A 17,457-nucleotide genomic window follows, 5' to 3' on the forward strand; every position below is an offset into this window, starting at 1 on the left:
TGAAGCAGAGAATCCAGTTAAGCCATGCTCAGGCTCCGGACCCAAGGAAACTGTGGAATGATAAACGTGTGTTGTTTTAAGGTGTTCACTTTGTGGTTATTTGTTGATCAGCAATAGAAAACAAATACAGGTGATTCTGGTGAGGGATGATTTCAACCTTTGGCAAGTCCTATGGTATAACTGGATGGCTGAAGGCTTGGGAAGCATCTGTATTAGCACCACTATTCTGCTTCCCTGGGCTTCCTCCTAGACACATAGTAAATGTGTGCCCTGCCTTCCAAAGTAAGGGTAGATTATTCTGTCATCCGGATACCATAGTTCTGACTGTGGGAGGAAAAATTATCTAAGTGACTTGATGCCAAGGCCCAAGTGATCAAGCTCTTGTCACTTGTAATGCTCAGGATGGCTGGCATTGGATTCAGAGGAGCAGCTGTCTGCAACTAGAGCTCTTACAAATACATACATACTTCTGGGCTCAGATCCACCAAAGATTCTTGCCTATTAATTAATGTCTTGGAATAACAGGATCTTTCTTTGTCTGGGTTTGGTGACTTGGGAGGAAAACTCTGAGCTCCTATCTTATCATATAATGGTCCATCTCACTGACTTCCCTTCTTTGGAAAGGGATTTTTTCTTCTGAGCAGGTTGTCAAGTAGTGGGGATGCTTGATAAATGGCTCTTAAAAGTGAACTCAGTTGCCCACCAAAATGTATTCTGGCAAAGAATGAGCAGTGAAATTAATGGACTTGCTTCCAAATGAGCTCTCTGTACACACTTGTCTCATTTCCAGCACCTTCTTGAAGAATTATAGGTATGCAGTATGGGGCCAATCAGGTGGTTTAGTGGAAAGAATCCATCTTCCAGTCCCAGGTCCACCACTCCTTCCCACAGCATGACCTCGTATGAGACCCTTCCCCATTCCAAATCTCATTTTACGCTTCTATAAAATAGAGCAGTTAAATTTTGGCTAACTCGGTCTCAGAAACCACATTTTCTCTTCCCTCCACATAAAAATAATAATGTTCACCTCACTGAGCCACATGTGGGATGATGTTTGTGGAACTTTGTGACCCATAAGAATTTCGTTCACTGTTATTAATCATTGTTATCCACACCTTCAAGCCATGGATCTGTCACAGGTGATGTCTGAACCTGAAAAAAAATGTCTTATGTACTAAAGACACCTTGAAAAGTTTATGCATTCAGCCCATGGTTATGCTTATAACATCAACTGGAATTCTTTTTATTTTTGACATCAATATTCCTCATTTTATATTGCCTATCATTAAAGCTGGATCTGCTCATACTTCCCATGGCAGGGACCTGGATGTCTGTAATGTGTCTGCACATTTGGGTCAAGTTCTCAGGAGGGGCCAAAATCTATCTTCAGTCACAAAATGGAGCACTGTGGACAAATATACTCACATAAATTTCCTGGGATCCTGGCCTTTTTCTACATATTGTATAGATTTTCATCCTGGCATACTGTATAACAGACATTCCAAGGAGAGTTTGAAGATGGGAAGCCACATATAACTCCCTCTGTTCCTCCAATTTCTGGCACAGTAGGGCTAAACAGGGAAAGACAGAGGGGAGAACTCACAGTGGCATCATTTACCTCTCCTCCAACAGCAGCAATTCAGCTCTGCCCCAAGCTTGCATTTCCTGCTTTGCAAAATCAAAGCTATATGGTTAACCACACCTACCTTCCCTAGAAAAGAGTTTACTGTTTATAAGCTGTAATTCAAGCATGTCCCCTGAAGGGGCTAAATCTCATCCTCAATCCAAGTAATTTATCAAACAATTCCTTTCAGTACCACATCATACACTCCATGAAAGAAATTACAGTAACTACAAAAGAGCCATACTTTTACAATAATTACAAATTGGAATTCCAGTCCTTTCACTTTTCAAGCAGAGATAATAAATAATAACCACACCAAAGGGTTATGCATTAAATGAGACAACTCATGGTCTGGGCTGGGCACCTTAAGATTTATTTTCTATGGCTATATGGGTAACCTCACCATGTACCAACTTAAAAATGCTACTTGTCTTGGCTGACTAAGCACAGGTTTTTATTGAGCATTTTGCACTCAGCTCCATTCCTGTGAAAAGTTACCTCCCAATCCTACAAGCTCAGGCTGGACTCAGTTTCAGGCTTTATCTACATCAGCCACAGAGATAGAGAATGTCAGAGACCCAGGGTTTTTCAATCCAACCCATTTGTACCATGTTCTGAGTTATAAGTAACAGAAATTAAACTCAACCCAACTTAAACAATAAACAGAATTTATTAGCTCATGTAACAAAAAAGTCCAGAGGTAAGGCCAATCTCAAGCAATGCTTGATCCTCTATTTAACAATTTCACCAAGGACTTGATTTCTTCCTGCCTCTTGACTCTCCCTTCAGTGGTGTCAGCTTCATGCTGGGTGATTCTTGGTCATGACCCCAAGGCCCAAAGGTGGTCACCATCAAGACCCAGGAACATGACTACCTTTTTCACATTCAATAGGGGAATTAAAAGAGCTTCTACCCAGCATTCCCAAAAGTTTTGAAATTCCCTCTGGCTGCATTGTCTTAACTCACAAGATCATCATACCTAACCCAGTCACCATAGCCAGAAAGATGGAAGGTATCATTGGCTAGTCCAGGACACGTACTCTACCCATGGAGAAGCTCTAGCAGGTCATGTGAATCCCCAAACAGAAATGGGGGGCTGCTGAGAATGGAAATGGGGGAATGAATGTGGATGCAACCAGTAGGACCTACCACTTCCCCAATTTTATGGATGGGAAACTGAGATTGGAGATGGGAAAAGCCTTGTCCAAAATGACAGATTAGAGCTGGGACCACAACCCGACCCTTCAGTCTGACGACTCTACATTATTTCCACTCCACTTACCCTCACCTTGTTCAGACCAACTCACCCAATATTGAGTGGTGATAAACAGGATGTCAGACCAATCGATTTCTCCCTAAAGTGAGATGAACCCCTTTGGAGTCATCACATTTCAGATACCTCCAGTGAGTTTCTAAACAAGTCAGCAGAAAACAAACCTGTGTCCCAAGAATTCTTGCAGCCACAAGATCAACGTCAGCACTTCTCCTCTTCTCTTGGGGCCCCCTAAGAACCAAGTGGCTATTGCTATTTTTAAGGGGAAGAAATGCATTCTGATATGCAAACATTATCACATATTCATGCACTCAAAATCTAATTTTAGCTGCAAGAGACTTCATTATAAGATGTTCACATAATTAAGCAGCTTTCTTCCTAGGGTTTGGAAGCCTGTCTATTCTTCTCCCTCATTTACACATCACTTGGATTATCAGAATGTGTTTTAGTTTTTTAAAATTACATATTTTGGTTTTTCCAAATTGATCCACAATGGGAGATGAAATCCATAAAAATTACATGTTTTAACACAGGTTTGTGTAATTCTGCAGACTTGCCATTAAAGTTGGAATCTGTAGACAGTCAGGGTTTTGCTGTTTTGTTCTAACTGGTTCCTGATGCATTTGCCACACTTCTGCCCTACCTATAGTTGAACTTTTATTCCTTGGCTGGTTGGGAGAGTATCCTCTACTGAAAAGCTAAGAGCTGTAGATTAGACCTAACTTGGAGAAAAACAAATGGACTTTCCTGCAAGCACACTTGGGATGAAGGCTGTGAGGACCACCAGCAGCTGACACGGCCTTTGCTCTTCCTTGCTCATCCCACATCTGAGATCACCCGCCAAGCACCAGGTGCCTTGCCATATGGAGTGACTCAACATAAACTGGATGGACCCTGACCCCATCATTCTACTTGCCTGCACTCTTCACTAAGGTGCACAATCATCTACAAGGCCACAGGAGCAGGTGACACTCTACCTGGAGGGAGATGACATCTCTGGGCACCTGGCAGCAGTGAATGTACCAACCCAACTACCAGGAAAAGCCTGCTGCTATTGCTCTCGCCAGATCCCAGCTCCAGTCCCGGTCAGTCCTCTCTCACACTTTGCCCTTCCCAGCCTCCATGGCTTCTGAGTGTTCTCCCCTAAGGATCATCTAAATGGCCTGGGAGAGTGAGGGCCAGAGCGAGAGTAGGTCAGCTTCTCCATTCTCCACTGGCCCGCTCCACACCTCCTATCTCTTTTGAGGATCTAGGTTTGCTCTGGGATGCAGGTCTGCCCTGACTTCCTCTTCCAAGGCAGTGTGGAAACTCCTGAAGGAGTCTCAAGTCCTCCTAATACTAGGGAGAAATAGCCCCATTAGGGGCCTTCACAGATTGGATGCTGAAGCTATCCTGAGCAATGCACATGATCAAAGACCTTGGTGTTTCTAGTTTTGAGCCGAACTGAGTTGATGCTATGGGAGGGTCTTCACATTGGTGTGGGTTTGGGGGAATCCCAGTAAGGACTTGGAGGCCACCAGGGGCACAGATGCCTAAACCCATCCCCTGGCCAGACTGAAGGTGGAGGAAGCTTCTATCTGAGAAAGGGCAGCTCTACTGGGCCCTCCGCCCCTTACCTGTGCTCACAAGGGGGCTCTGGGTTCCCCATCATCTGGCTAGGGAGCAGAGGGTCAGGACATCTCAATGTCCAGCTCTCCCAAATCCCTCATCCTGCCTTCTCCTCCTAATGCAGCTTGGCTCAGGCTAAGGGAGCGGTCTCCCTGACAGCTGGCCCAGGGCAGGACCATGGGGCCTGGCCAGGGTTACCCTAGGCCTAGAGAAGCCACTGAGAGGCTGCCTGAATTCATGCCCACCCACCTTCCCCACCTTCGTGGGGGCCAGTGTGCAACCAGATCTCCACAATCCTCCCTGCATCTTAGCCACCTTGAGCACTGCTCCTGGGTTGCACCCCACCCTCCATTCTTGAACCTCCTGGCCTCTACAGCCTCACTTGAGAGCCCAGAATGCTTAGCATACATTGACCCCCGTCTCAGGCTGGCAGGGCCTGACCTAGAGGTCAGGCTGAGTTCTAACTAGCTCTCATGACCCCTGTGTGGGACCCCAGAGAAAGCAGGGCCCCACCTATGGGTGGGGCACCAGTCCCAGTGATCCCCAGGACACAGCGCTTACAATCTCCCCATGCCAACTCCCAAGACCCATCCTGCTGGTGTACAGGTCCCCAGGGGTCCTGGGCTCCCCAGGAACTTCAGCTCCTGCCATCTTCCTCATGCCCTCACTCTTACACCTTGCTTCTGGGGCATGACTTGAATCTCCAGCTTCCCTGGGGACAGCTGGAGGAAGAAGCCAGGCAAGGAAGCCCCATGCCCCGGAGTATCGATGTAGGGTGGATTGAAGGGGGTAGTGGGCAGTGTACAGACTTAATGTGGCTGGTCCTGAGGTCAGTGTCTGTATTGGCTTGGGAGGGGTGGGGAGCAGTTCTCAACTCTGCCCATGGTGCTGCCAGCCCAGTCACAGAGAAAAGAGAGGCAAGGCTGCAGAGTTTGTGGTGCCTGGTCACACCACACACACATTTATGGGATGTCAGACACAAGGCCAGAGCCACACAGCCCAGCAGCAGCAGTCTTTGTGCCCACCTCCATCCCAACGGTCCTCGCTGCTCAGAGCATAAATGCCCACCTGGCCCAGCATCCTGGAGTCAAACACCCTGACGAGCAAGTCTATTCCAGGGCTAGACACAGGAAACCCAGGGCCTCTTAGATCCCAGGGAGTGCACATGTATCTATGTGAGAGACAGACAACCAGCCAGGCTCCAGGAGCACACAGCCTGGCACCTGTGCGTGGTGTCTGTGCATGGCTGCGTTTGCATCTGGGAGCGCCTGGCGCACCCCATGTGGGTGGCTTTGCTACGTCAAGATGGGGCTGTGAGCATGGAATGGTGTCTGAGTGTGTCTGAGGAGAAGTGGGTGTGTGGCCAGGTGTGTGTGTCCATTTCTGTTCTCCTTGTGATGTGTGTCTGTTGTGTCCAGGTGTCCTTGTGCAGGAGGCAGCACCAGGGTGGGTCCCCCACCAACCGTTCGTCCCGGCGAGGCCACGGGCCTGGGCATCGGTGTGGGCTGTGCAGCCCCGTGGTGAGATCGCATCACTCAGCAGGGGCGGCAACGTGGGCTGGGCCTATCATCTGGGCACATACTCCCTGGGGAGCCCGGTCCAGTTGTGGTCACGCAGGGCCCGGTCCACCGTCCGGATGTAGCCGTCAATCAAGTCCTTCATCTCTGGAGTGAAGGGCTCAGGGTCATGGGAGCGCCGGCCGCGCCGCCGGAAGCTGCCCTCCTTGTTGTTCTCCACGCAGAGCAGCCGCTCCTCGCTCACAGACACGTTGAGGAAGGCCACCATCTCCCGCAGCGTGGGCACCAGGCTGCGCCGCAGCTCCTCGTAGTGCACCACCAGCAGCCGCTTCCCGTACTTGAGCCAGTCCAGGACGTGCGAGGACCACCACGAGGCGTAGCTGTTGACAAACTCTGGCCACTCTAGGGTGAGGACAGAGGAGACGCAGAGTCAGGGGCTGGCCCTGCCAGGGCTGCCGGTCCCGAGGGGCTGCTCGGGAGGGGGAAGCGGGCAGGGTTTTCCACTGCCCACTGCCTAGGGGGTCAACCTGGCATTCCCCATGGAGGAGGACCCTTTGGTGGCCGAGCAGTGTGTGTGTGGTGGGTGGGGGCAGCTCTGGGCATCCTGGTGGAATGAAGACGCTGTGCAGGCTCCATTTGCCATCCCAGGTCCTCCTGTAAAGCTAAGTCAATGTGGTGCCTGATGGGCGCATATGTGTCTTGTGGTTTGATTGCTAGTTTGAACCTGTGAAGCTGCTGGGCAGTAGGACATACGGTGAAATCACAGACAAGGTTGGCCTCAGACTTTTGCAGATAATCTACTTTATGTGCTTTCTTTTCCAGAAAATTAAGAAATCTATTTATTTGGAGGGGTGTGCAGGGTACAAACATCAGAAGTCATCCCAATAAAAAGTTTCCATAAATGGGCTATTAACACACCTCAAATGCTGTGTGAAGCGTTTGCTTTCTCTAATCTTCACAGGGCCTATCCTTTTTTTATGATGATGAGAAAACTGAGGCTCAGAACATAAGGTGAGTAGCTTTCCCAGGGTTATACAGCTCATAAGAGGCAGAGGAGGCATCAGAGATCAGCCTGCTTGACTGTGGGGGACCGTCCAGGTAGAGGATGATGGGGGAAGGGGAAGACTACAGGCCACCCACTGGCTGATCCAGTAACAAGCAGACAGGAGCACAAGCCTGCCTGGCCATGGGCCCCACGTGACTTCTCTCACCCGCCTCTGCCTGGACACTGCTTTGTTTCTGACAGACTTCATTTCACATCACTTACCACCCAGACTCTATTTATCACCACCCAAACGCTCAGCTGTGCATGCATTGAGGGCAGAGACCCTGACCCCATTAGCCTGGGCTCCTGGTACTTTCCCCCATGCCTGGCACCCAGTGGGACTTCAGCAAGTGTGGGTCAGAGGACTGACTCCATGAATAAAGCTGCAGGGGGGAACAGGCCATCTGACCCAGAATCAGACACTCTCGACGTTGGGACCCAGATGCTTGTATGCCCCCCAAATTCACAGAGAGTCCTAACCCACCACACGATGCAATTAGAGATAGGGCCTTTGGGAGGTAATGAGAGTCAGATGCTGTCATGAGGGTGAAGCTCTTGTGGTGGAATTAGCGCCTTTATCAGAAGAGACACCAGATAGCTTTTGGGGACACGTGAGGACAGAGTGACAAGGCAGCTGTCTCCAAGCCTGGAAACAGTCCCTTCCCAGGAATGGAATTAGCCAGCACTTTCACCTTGGACTTCCCAGCCTCTAAGACCATGAGAAATAAATGTCTGTGGCTTTGGCACCACCCCCTTGCCCCATCCCCTAGTTTTGTGGTATTTTGTTATTGCAGCCCCAGCTGACTAAAATACTGGGTGTGAGTCCCAGCTCTGCTGCCCACCACCAAGGCCAAGACCCCAACCATGTTCTCTGGGCTCATCTGGAAAGTAGGCTGATGTGATTCCCCCATCAGACACTGAAGAGTCAGTGAGAGGCAGCTTAGGAGGGAATTAACATGCTGAGGTCTGAGCAGAGACAGGGCAGGCACATCATCTCACTGCTCCCTGGATGCCCCATGAGGTGCAGGTGTCAAGTCTCATTCTATAAAGGAGGAACCTGGTGCCAAAGACAGAGGAGGGTGCAAAGCAGGCACATGTGCAGCCCATGTGCTCTTCTCCCAGCCCTGCATGAGCTCCCCATGAGGCACAGGTCTCATTTTATAAAGGAGGAACGTGGTGCTGAACACAGAGGAGGGTGCAAAGCAGGCACATGTGCAGCCCATGTGCTCTTCTCCCAGCCCTGCATGAGCTCCCCATGAGGCACAGGTCTCATTTTATAAAGGAGGAATGTGGTGCTGAACACAGAGGAGGGTGCAAAGCAGGCACATGTGCAGCCCATGTGCTCTTCTCCCAGCCCTGCATGAGCTCCCCATGAGGCACAGGTCTCATTTTATAAAGGAGGAACGTGGTGCTGAACACAGAGGAGGGTGCAAAGCAGGCACATGTGCAGCCCATGTGCTCTTCTCCCAGCCCTGCATGAGCTCCCCATGAGGCACAGGTCTCATTTTATAAAGGAGGAACCTGGTGCTGAACACAGAGGAGGGTGCAAAGCAGGTCCATGTGCTCTTGTCCCAGCCCTGCATGAGCTCCTGGGCAGAAGCAGAGATGGAAAGGGGTGTGTATTACCCTACTACACACTCATGGAGGCAGAGAAGATTCTTGGTAATCAAGCTGATATCTAAGTAAAATGTCTCAACATGTGGACCTCAGCAGGCATGGAGGACAAGGGGAGGAGGTGAGCTCAAGCCCAGCCACAGCAGCAGTAAGTCCACAGCAGGATGGGGTTTGAGTGCCTACCTGCGTCTACCGATCCTGAATCCCTATGGGCATCCTGCCTGTACTGACAAGCCCCCCACCCCCACTGCAAGGTCCCTGATTACCTTTGCTCTTCCAGTTGCGGTCAGCAGCATACCCCAGGTGTCCGGCACATTTCCTGTTGAATTCAGCCACTAGGGACCGGTATGGGTTCCGGATTAGCAGGATGGCTGAATCAAACATCTCAATCTCCCTCCGGCCACTCTCGTGGGTTTTGACACAGATGGTGCGTCGGCTCCGCCAGTGGTCCTTTTCGCCCTTGAACCCTGCAGGGAAAAATGAGAGGGTCTCTGTGGAGGATGGTGTCCATGGGGCCCCCTACCACAGCAGCAGACAGGTTGGGGGAAAGCTGGCATCAGGGGCATAAGAGGGGCCCCATGGAAGGCACAGCAGAGGGCACTGAGAGGACCTATGGATGGCAACAGGAACGGCTTCCACAGGAGTGACCCTGTCCAAGGGAAAGGGACACCAGGAGTTGTCTAACAGTTGTCTAACAGCGGGGAAAGATGGCATCTGCAAGAGAAATGAGATGAGGCATCTCCTGAAGACCCCCAGGAGTCAGGAGGCAGAGGACCTGTCATTGCATATGCATGCATATGTTTTGGGCATTTTCACAGAGATAATTTTACACAAACATCACCAACAACCTTTGATTTAACCACAGCTGCAAACATAACTGAAGGAAGAGACTGAGGCACAGAGTGAGTGTGGGACTTGCCCAAGATCACACAGCGCCACAGAAACAGCACCAGGGCTCTCTCCACATGCCTTTGTGTGTCCCTGTGAGGCCTCCAGCTTCCTTCCACCTCCCCACAGTAGGGGCAGTATCCTGACTTTCAGGTGCATTGGCTGCAAGCAGGTGTAGATCCACCTTCTGACCTGACACCATGGTCTTACAACAGAGCCCAGCCTTGCCCCAGAGCAGGTCTGGTCAAGGCCTCATCTGCAGAGTTTGAGCCTGGCCCTGAGGACCCAGGGCCCAGTGTCTATGAATGGAGACTTGTTCCCATTGATCAGCCTATCTGGGGCCCTCTCTTTCCTTGGTCCCTTGTTTTGGTACTGGTCACTCAGAACCTGAATGACTACTGGCTGAGAAGGCCAGACTCTGCCCATCCATCCAGAGTCACACATTTATCATAGAAGGTTACTGTGTGCTCACTGTGTTAGACTTTATGTTGGGGACAAAAGGTTCCGACTCAGACCTTGTCTTTAAGCTTATGTTCTAGTAGAGGAAACAGCCTAAGTACAGGGTATAGGGGCTTATGGAAACAAAGAGCAGGGGTTCCAAATAGTGGGATGTCCTAGAAGGCTTCCTGGGAAGAGGTCTCCTGAACATAGTCTCCTGACCACCCAATGTAGCCCATGTACCCAGCTCTGGGACATATTCCATAAGTACTCCTGTGCTTTTCTTGGGCTCTTGGAAACAAAGTGAGTCCCCCCACCAGCCCCTCTGCAGGAATGGCTGGAAAGCATTTTTGTCTGCAGTGAGCACCGAGGGATTCTTTGATGCCTGGAAAATACAAGTCTCTTTTGAATCTGGAAGTCCTGGTTTACCCATTGAAACTCAACAAGCTTCAAACTCATCTGCCATGGGCCAAACACCAAAAGGCCTCACTTTGATTCATTCTGTCAAACAGCTGGAAAATGCTATGAAAGGAAGAGTCAAACTGGAATGAATAAACTTGAGATCTAGTCTTTAACAACCCTGAGACCCAGGGTGCCTTCCATACTGCCTTGGCCTCGTCCAACATCAGCTATTCTGCCTTGCAGCTCGGACCACATTTGACCTACCACAATAGACATGGTGATTGGGCATTGGAGATGCCTTGTGAATTTTGTGTGTGTGTGTGTGTGTGTGTGTGTGTGTGTGTTCACTCTGTCAGTGCTCTGGGGCCATTGGCTATATCTAATGGTTCTGTAAGGCTCAAAGACGTGTGTGAGGTATCTCTAAAGCATTTCTGAGGCAGTGTCAGCTCGACCTTTATAGTGGGCAATTCCAGTCATTGGGCTACTTACCATATGTAGACCAAAACAACGAACTGCTTGAATAAGGTAAGAGCCTTGGAGATGAACAAGGTGGGTAACTGCAGCCTGGGCTCAGTGGGTGATCCCAGGGGACTAAGCCAGAGTAGATAGGGCCATGTGCTCATGTGATCACTTCCTCCCTCACCTGAAGATGCCCATAACGCTCAAGGCTCCCAGGGAGGATGAGGCTGGGTTATATGGACAACCTTAGTTTTTCCCAGACCAAGATTATTATGAGTGATTCCAGAACCCAGTGCCAAGCTCACGAAGTTTCTGTTTCTCGAGGATGTTACTGACACTATCAACTTTCCTAAAGCAAACTCTGGTTAAGAAATCCAGAGAAAATGGGCTGGGCACAGTGGCTCATGCCTGTAATCCCAGCACTCTGGGAGGGTGAGACGGGCTGATCACTTGAGGTCGGGAGTTCAAAACCAGCCTGGCCAACATGGTGAAATCCCACCTCTACTAAAATACAAAAATTAGCTGGGCGTGGTGGCGGGTGCCTGTAATCGCAGCTACTGGGGAAGCTGAGCAGGAGAATCACTTGAACCCGAGAGGTGGTGGTTGCAGTGAGCTGAGATTGTGCCACTGCACTCCAGCCTGGGTGACAGAGTAAGACTCTATCTTAAAAAAAAGAAAGAAAGAAAGAAAAAGAAAGAAAGAAAGAAAGAAAGAAAAAGAAATCCAGAGAAAATGTTGCAACGCTTGACAACAGAGAAATACATTTTGCCAAATTTGATGCCGCTGGACTTGTCTGAGGTTTTTCATTCTTAAAACACAAACTTCAGCCATTTAACTTAATTTCCCTTATTTCTACAAGGGAAAGATTATAAATCAAAACTCTTAAAAAAATTTTGGACATTTTTTATTATATTTTGATGAACTATTTCTTGCCTCAAGAAAGGAATGAGCAGATTAAATCAGTTTCACCCCTAATTACTGAGGGTTCTAAAAATTAAGGAAATTTCAAGAAATGTTTATAGAGAAAAAATTCAAGCTACTAGTCTTTCCCTTTGAAACCAGAATAGGCACGATCTCATGAAATTCCACTCTAAGAGGGGTCCTAGGGCTGTTTTCCCTAGGATCACCTGGGAGCTTGTTAGAAATGAAAATTCCCAGGTCCCACCTCAGACCATCCCTGGCCCAGACTGTCAGGGGTGTGGGTCAGGAACCCAAGTTTTAAAAAGTCCTCCAGGTGATTCTCTTTTTTTACTTAAAAATATTTTTATTAAAAAAGAATGAGTTCATGTCCTTTGCAGGGACATGGATGAAGCTGGACGCCATCATTCTCAGCAAACTAACACAGGAACAGAAAACCAAACACTGCATGTTCTCACTCATAAGCAGGTGTTGAACAATGAGAACACATGGACACAGGAGGGGAACATCACACACCAGGGACTGTTGGGAGGTGAGGGTCACGGAGAGGGAGAGCATTAGGACCAATACCTAATGTATGCAGGGCTTAAAACCTAGATGGCGGGTTGATAGGTGCAGCAAACTACCATGGCACATGCATACCTATGTAACAAACCTGCACATTCAGCACATTGTATAACAGAACTTAAAGTAAAATAAAATAAAAATAAATACTTTTACTATTATTTTAAACTGACACATGATGAACGTACATCTTCTTTATGAGGTGCAATGTGATATTTCAATGCATGTATACAATGTTTAATAATAAAATCAAAGTAATTGGAATATCCATCACCTCAAACATTTATCATGTCTTTGTGCTGGAAACATTCAAAATCTTCTTGTACTTGAAAACATACAATAAATTATTGTCAACTGTAGTCACCCTACAATGCTATAAAAAACTAGAACTTATTCTTCATATCTAGCTGTAATTTTGTCTCCATTAACCAACCTCTCCCTATCCTGCCCTCTCTCCTCCCTTTCCCAGCCTCTAGTGATCACTATTCTACTCTCTACATCTGTGAGACCAACGTTTTAAGTTTTGACATATGAATGAGAACATGTGGTATTTATCTTTCCGTGCTTGGCTTATTTCACTTAACATAATGTCCCTTAGGCTCACACCATGTTGCTGTGAATTATAGCATTTAATTCTTTTTTTATGGCTAACTAGCCATTCTGTATATGTAACACATTTTAAAAATTCACCTATTGATGGACACTAAAGTTGATTCCATATCTTGGTTATTGTGAATGGTGCTGCAATAATCATGAGAGTACAGATATCTCTTCAACACACTCATTTCTTTTGCCTTGAGTATATACCCAGCAGTGGGATTGATGGATCTTATGGTAATTTTTTTTTGTTTTTTGAGGAGCCTCCATACTGTTTTCCATAACAGCTGTACTAGTTTACATTCCCACCAACAGTGTATAGAGTTCCCTTTTCAGCTGGGCATAGTGGCTCACGCCTGTAATCCCAGCACTTTAGGAGGCTAAGGCAGGTGGATCACGAGGTCAGGAGTTCCAGATCAGCCTGGCCAACATGGTGAAACCTTGTCTCTACTAAAGATACAAAAAGTTGCCAGGCGTGATGGCGCATGCCTGTAATCCCAGCTACTTGAGAAGCTGAGGCAGGAGAATATCTGGAATCCATGAGGTGGAGGTTGCAGTGAGCCCAGATCCCACCACTGCACTCCAGCCTGAATGACAGGGTGAGACTCCGTCTCAAAAAAAAAAAAAAAAAAAAAGAATTCCCTTTTCTTCACATCCAAGCCAGCACTTGCTGTTTTTTGTCTTTTTGATAGTAGCTATTCTAACTGGGGTGAGATGATATCTCACTGTGGTTTTGATTTGCATTTCCCTGATAATTAGTGATACTGAGCATTTCTTCATATACTTGTTGACCATTTGTATGTCTTCTTTTGATAACTGTCTATTCATATCACCTGTCAATTTTTAAATCAGATTATTTTGGTTTTTTGTTGTTGAGTTGCTTATAAATTCTTGTTATTAATCCTTTGTTGGGGCTAGAGGCGGTGGCTCACGCCTGTAATCCCAGCACTTTGGGAAGCCTAGGCGGGTGGATCACGAGGTCAAGAGATTGAGACCATCCTGGCCAACATGGTGAAACCCCATCTCTACTAAAAATACAAAAATTAGCCGGGTGTGGTGGCAGGCACCTGTAATCCCAGCTAATTGGAAGGCTGAGGCAGGAGAATCACTTGAACCCAGGAGGCAGAAGTTGCAGTGAGCCAAAATTGCGCCACTGCACTCCAGCCTGGCAACAGGAGACTCAATCTAAACAAACAAACAAACAAACAAATAAATAAATAAATCCCTCCCTTGTTGCATGAATAGTTTGCCGATATTTTCTCCCATTCTGCAGGCTGTCTCTTCACTTTGTTGACTGTTTCCTTTGTTGTGCAGAAGTTTTTCAGTTTGACATAATCCCATTTGTCTATTTTTGCTTTTGTTGTCTGTGCTTTTGCGGTCCTATCTCAAAAGCAAAAAAAAATCTTTGCCCAGACCAATGTCGTGAAACATTTCCCCTGTTTTCTTCTAGTAGTTTCATAGATTTGGGTCTTACATTTAAGTCTTCAGTTTGAGTTGACTTTTTTTTTTTTGATACGGAATCTCACTCTGTTGTCCAGGCTGGGGTGCAATGGTGCAATCTCGGCTCACTGCGACCTCTGGTTTCTAGTTTATTCTCTTGTCTCAGCCTTCTGAATAGTTGGGATTACAGGTGCTTTCCACAATGCCCAGCTAATTTTTGTATTTTTAGTAGAGATGAGGTTTCACCAAGTTAGCCAGGCAGATCTCTAACGTCTGACCTTATGATCCACCTGCCCACCAGGCTTGGCCCCATTTTGAGTTGATTTTTGTATAAAAAGAGAGATAGGGGTATAGCTTCAATCTTCTGCACACGGTTATCCAGTCTTCCCAACATCATTTATTGAAGAGATTGTCCTTTCCCAAGTGTATGTTCTTGGCATCTTTGTCAAAAATGACTTGGCTGTAAATGCATGGATTTATTTCTGGGTTCTCTATTTTGTTCTATTGGTCTATGTGTCTGTTTTTATAGCAGTACCATGCTGTTTTTTGTTACTAAAGCTTTGTAACATATTTTGAAGTCAGAAGTGTGATGTCTCCTGCTTTGTTCATTTTGCTCAAAATTGCCTTGGCTATTCAGAGTCTTTTGTGGCACCATACAAATTTTAGGACTTTTTTTTTCTGGTTCTGCTAAGAATGTCATTGATATTTTGATGGGGATTATATTGGATCTGTAGATTGCTTTTGGTAGTATGGTCATTTTCCCAATATTAAGTCTTCTAATCCATAAATATGGGGTATCTTTCTATTTTTTTGTGTGTCCTCTTCAATTTCATAAGTGTTTTATAGTTTTCTTTGCAGAGGTCTTTCATCTCTTTTATTCAATTTATTCCTAGGTATTTTTTCATAGCTATTATAAATGATATTGCTTTCTTGGTTTTTCAGGTAGTTCACTATTAGTATTTGGAAATGCCACTAATTTTTGCGTGTTGACTTTGTATCCTGTAACTTTACTGAATTCATTTATCAGTTCTAAGTGTTTGTTGGTGACACCTTCAGGCATTTCTGTTATGTAAGATCATGCCATCTGCAAACAGAAACAAGTTGACTTCCTCCTTTCCAATTTGGATGCCCTTTGTTTCTTTTTCTTGCCTCACTGCTGAATAGGACTTCTGTTACTAGGCTGAACAGACATGGTGAGTGGGCATGCTTGTCTTGCTTCAGTTCTTAGAGAGAAGGGTTTCAACCTTTTCTTCATTTAGTATGATATTAGCTGTGGCTTTGTCACATGTGGCCTTCATTGTGTTGAGGGACATTCCCTCTATACCTAATTTGTTGATTGTTTTGTCATAAAGGGATGCTGAATTTTATCATTTATTTCTGCTCTGATCTTCATCATTTCTTTCCCTCTACTACTTTTGGGTTTGGCTTGTTCTTGCCTTTCTAGTTCCTTGAGGCACATCATTAGGTTGCTTATTTGAAATCTTTCTGCTATTTTGATATAGGCATTTATTGCTATAAAATTCCCTCTTAGAACTTCTTTTGCTGTATCTCATAGGTCTTGGTATGAAATTAAAAACACAGTTGAGAGCTTTGGTAACAGATTAGATCATTAATTTCATTCATTAAAAATTCATTTAAATTATTCAGCTAACAGATTAGTTTCGTTGTTTTTCTGATATCTATTTCTATCGAATTTCTCATTCAGATCATAAAATGTTTTCCTAATATCACTGAATTGTCTATTTGTATTCTCCTGTATCATGCTAAGTTTCCTTAAAATCATTATTTTAAATTACTTTTCAGGTATTTCACACATTTCCTTTTCTTTGGGGTCTGTTACTGGAGAATAATTGTGTTCTTTCGGAGATGTCATGTTTCCTTGCTCTTTCATGTTTGTGTGCCTGCATTGATATCTGCACATCTGGTGGAACAGTCACCTCTTCCAATTTTATGGAGTAGCTTTCATAGGAAAATACTTTTCCAGTAGATGTATCCTATAGTATGGGCTGGGTAGCATGCTTAGGTTTTGGTTCTGGGTAGGAGCAGTAGTGTAGTCTCAGCGTAATTTCTTTGGCTGTAATCAATATCAGTGGTGTCTGTAAGTGCCTCAGTGGCCTAGATTGTGGGTGTCTGTGGATACAATGGTGTAACTTTGCTGTGGATGGGGACCACCAGGCAGGCTGGTCTTCAGTCCCTGAAGGGTGAGTGTGACACACAGTGGCTCCACCTACAGGTGATTCTTATGTACATTCAAGTTCGAGATGCATGGCTCTAGTGCTCTGAGAAGCTTGGCTGGCAAGGTGACAGTTTGGCCACTGGGAGTTGCCTTCCATCCTCCCCTGTAGCTCTGACTTACCTTTGTTGTAGAGGATTCCATCAAAGTAGTAGCTCCCTGTATAGAAGCCAGTGGCGTGCTCAATAAGGTGTCGTGCCCATGTGTTCCCAGCTCCTGGGAAGCTTGACAAAGCCACAAACACTTTGGATTTGTTAGGCAGGAACCTCCTGTCTGTACACCGAGTGTCTGAAAGTCCAAAAGTCACCACGGGGTTACTCATTTCCATTATGACTCACCAGTTCACCATTAAACTCCCTTAGAGGGACTGATGATCCAAGACTCCCATTTAACAGATGGCGAAACCAAGACCCAAAGCATGAAGAGATCTTTCAACTCTACCTTAGCTGCACAGGTCTGTGGCTAGTCAGAGAAAGCCCCATGATGAGGCCTCCAAGACAGCACTGGAGGAGTGGGATGGGAATCAGATACCCTATGGACCCTCAACTCTAATTCTGTCACCGTGGCCAAACTCTTGCACCTGACACAGCACAGATAATTCCAGATTCTACTAGGGGAAGTGGGTGGGGATTGAGGCTAGGCTGAGTAAAGTAACACACCCAGGTACTGCCAACAATAAGCCAGAGCCGGACTAATGACAGGCAAGTAATTCTTTGTGCCTTATCCCCAAGGCTGCTATAAGGAGCACATGAATCACCAGGGGGAAGCCCCAAAACCTCCAGGGCTGTGCTGGGTCACAGTAGGCACTTGATAAAGGTGGTAAGATCCCTCTTCACC

The 17,457-nt window shown here is 46.5% G+C and overlaps 1 protein-coding gene across 3 annotated transcripts in view; it reads right to left on the reverse strand.

Annotated features, from left to right (window-relative positions):
- Positions 1-2,275: 2,275 nt before the first annotated feature.
- WSCD1 (WSC domain containing 1) overlaps positions 2,276-17,457 on the reverse strand; it is a 53,584-nt gene continuing 38,402 nt past the window's right edge. For all 3 annotated transcript variants that reach the window (XM_012460513.2, XM_012460514.2, XM_012460515.2), the window contains exons 7-9: positions 16,744-16,908; positions 8,948-9,148; positions 2,276-6,424 (exon numbers count right to left, since the gene is read on the reverse strand). In XM_012460513.2, coding sequence (XP_012315936.1) covers positions 6,072-6,424; positions 8,948-9,148; positions 16,744-16,908 — 719 coding nt within the window. In that variant the 3' untranslated portion in view covers positions 2,276-6,071. The remainder of the gene's footprint in view (positions 6,425-8,947; positions 9,149-16,743; positions 16,909-17,457) is intronic.

The sequence above is a fragment of the Aotus nancymaae genome, unplaced genomic scaffold (assembly GCF_030222135.1).
Source record: "Aotus nancymaae isolate 86718 unplaced genomic scaffold, 86718_ANA_hifiasm-v0.15.2.pri h1tg000072l, whole genome shotgun sequence".
NCBI classification, from domain to species: Eukaryota; Metazoa; Chordata; class Mammalia; order Primates; family Aotidae; genus Aotus; species Aotus nancymaae.